Source organism: Buceros rhinoceros, unplaced genomic scaffold (assembly GCF_000710305.1).
Source record: "Buceros rhinoceros silvestris isolate BGI_N320 unplaced genomic scaffold, ASM71030v1 scaffold24840, whole genome shotgun sequence".
Lineage (NCBI taxonomy): Eukaryota > Metazoa > Chordata > Aves > Bucerotiformes > Bucerotidae > Buceros > Buceros rhinoceros.
In genome coordinates, this window is record NW_010391671.1 from 5788 (window position 1) to 6956 (window position 1169).

A 1169-nucleotide genomic window follows, 5' to 3' on the forward strand; every position below is an offset into this window, starting at 1 on the left:
CAGGGGGTTGGACTAGATGGTATTAAAGGACCCTTCCAACCCAAACCATTCTGTGATTCGGACTCTCCTGAAACACCTCCTGTGAGGAGGAGGAACAGAGGGAGGGGAGAACAGGACCCCACCAGTCCCTGTCTTGTCAGGGTCTGGAACACCCCTGGGACAGATGAGAGACTAACAGCTACAGGACTAACAGTGCGAGGGACAACTACAGGACTAACAGTGCGAGTTTTTGGGAAACTTTCCTTTTTTACCAGGTTTTTGCTGCTGGGATCGATGTACCTCATGGTGGCAAACCGGGCCAGACCCTCGTTGTAGACAAAAATCCTCAGCGGGTCACAAGACGTGACCAGCACGTAGATACGCATGTCGAATTTAAAGCCATCGATGAGGAAGGGCTGTGAGGAAAAAGGCAGGAGCAGGCGTGAGACACGGGAGCAGTGCTGGGCCAGGCGCCCTGCCAGCTCCTCAGGGCTGGCTGCTCGACCCGTGTGGCTCGTGCTGCTCCCCGGCAGCTCAGCAGCGAGGGGAAAGGCCAGATTTTGTCGTGCCTCTGCCACCCTGGGGCCGCTGCCAGCTCTAGGGTGACGCAGGGCCCAAGGAGGCTGCAGGGTCTCCATACCTTGGAGATGTACTGCTGGCAGATCATGTGCTCCCCGTGCCTGATCTCCTCTGAACCGTGCATTAGGAAGATGCCTCGCCCCTGGCAGCTGCTCTCTGGCTTGCAGATGAATATTCTGTTCTTCCTCGTGCGTCTGTAGGCCTGGAAATCCCCATAGCTATGCGAGGAAGGGGGGGCTCTTATGAGCTGCAAAAAACCAGCCCCTCATCTCTCTCATAACCGTTGGGTGCTCAAACCACAGTGCCATGGGTCAGCACTGGCCAACCTCCCGCAGCAGCGGAATCAGGCACCTATTCCTAAGCTGCATGAGATAGAAATCAGACCTTGTTCAACCTCCAAAGCTCTCCTGGTTCCATCACACACCTCCAACCCTGCTGGGAGGTTCACAGTACCACCAGAAACCAGTAAGATTTTTGCTCTGCTGCCACAGAGAGAGCAGGAGAAAATAAACAAGCCCTGGGTACAAAGGAGGAGGAGGAGGTGGTGGTCACAAGCCTCCGCACCCTTTTCATAGAATCGCAGAACTGTTTGGGCTGGAAAAGCCCTTTGA

At 55.3% G+C, this 1169-nt stretch overlaps 1 protein-coding gene across 1 annotated transcript in view; it reads right to left on the bottom strand.

Moving 5' to 3' along the window:
* TTLL6 (tubulin tyrosine ligase-like family, member 6) overlaps window positions 1-776 on the bottom strand; it is a gene marked incomplete at both ends in the record, with an annotated part of 5936 nt that extends 5160 nt beyond the window's left edge. Inside the window, 2 exons of the mRNA XM_010142719.1 lie at window positions 252-395; window positions 620-776. Of these exons, the coding sequence (XP_010141021.1) occupies window positions 252-395; window positions 620-776 (301 nt within the window). The remainder of the gene's footprint in view (window positions 1-251; window positions 396-619) is intronic.
* Window positions 777-1169: the final 393 nt, after the last annotated feature.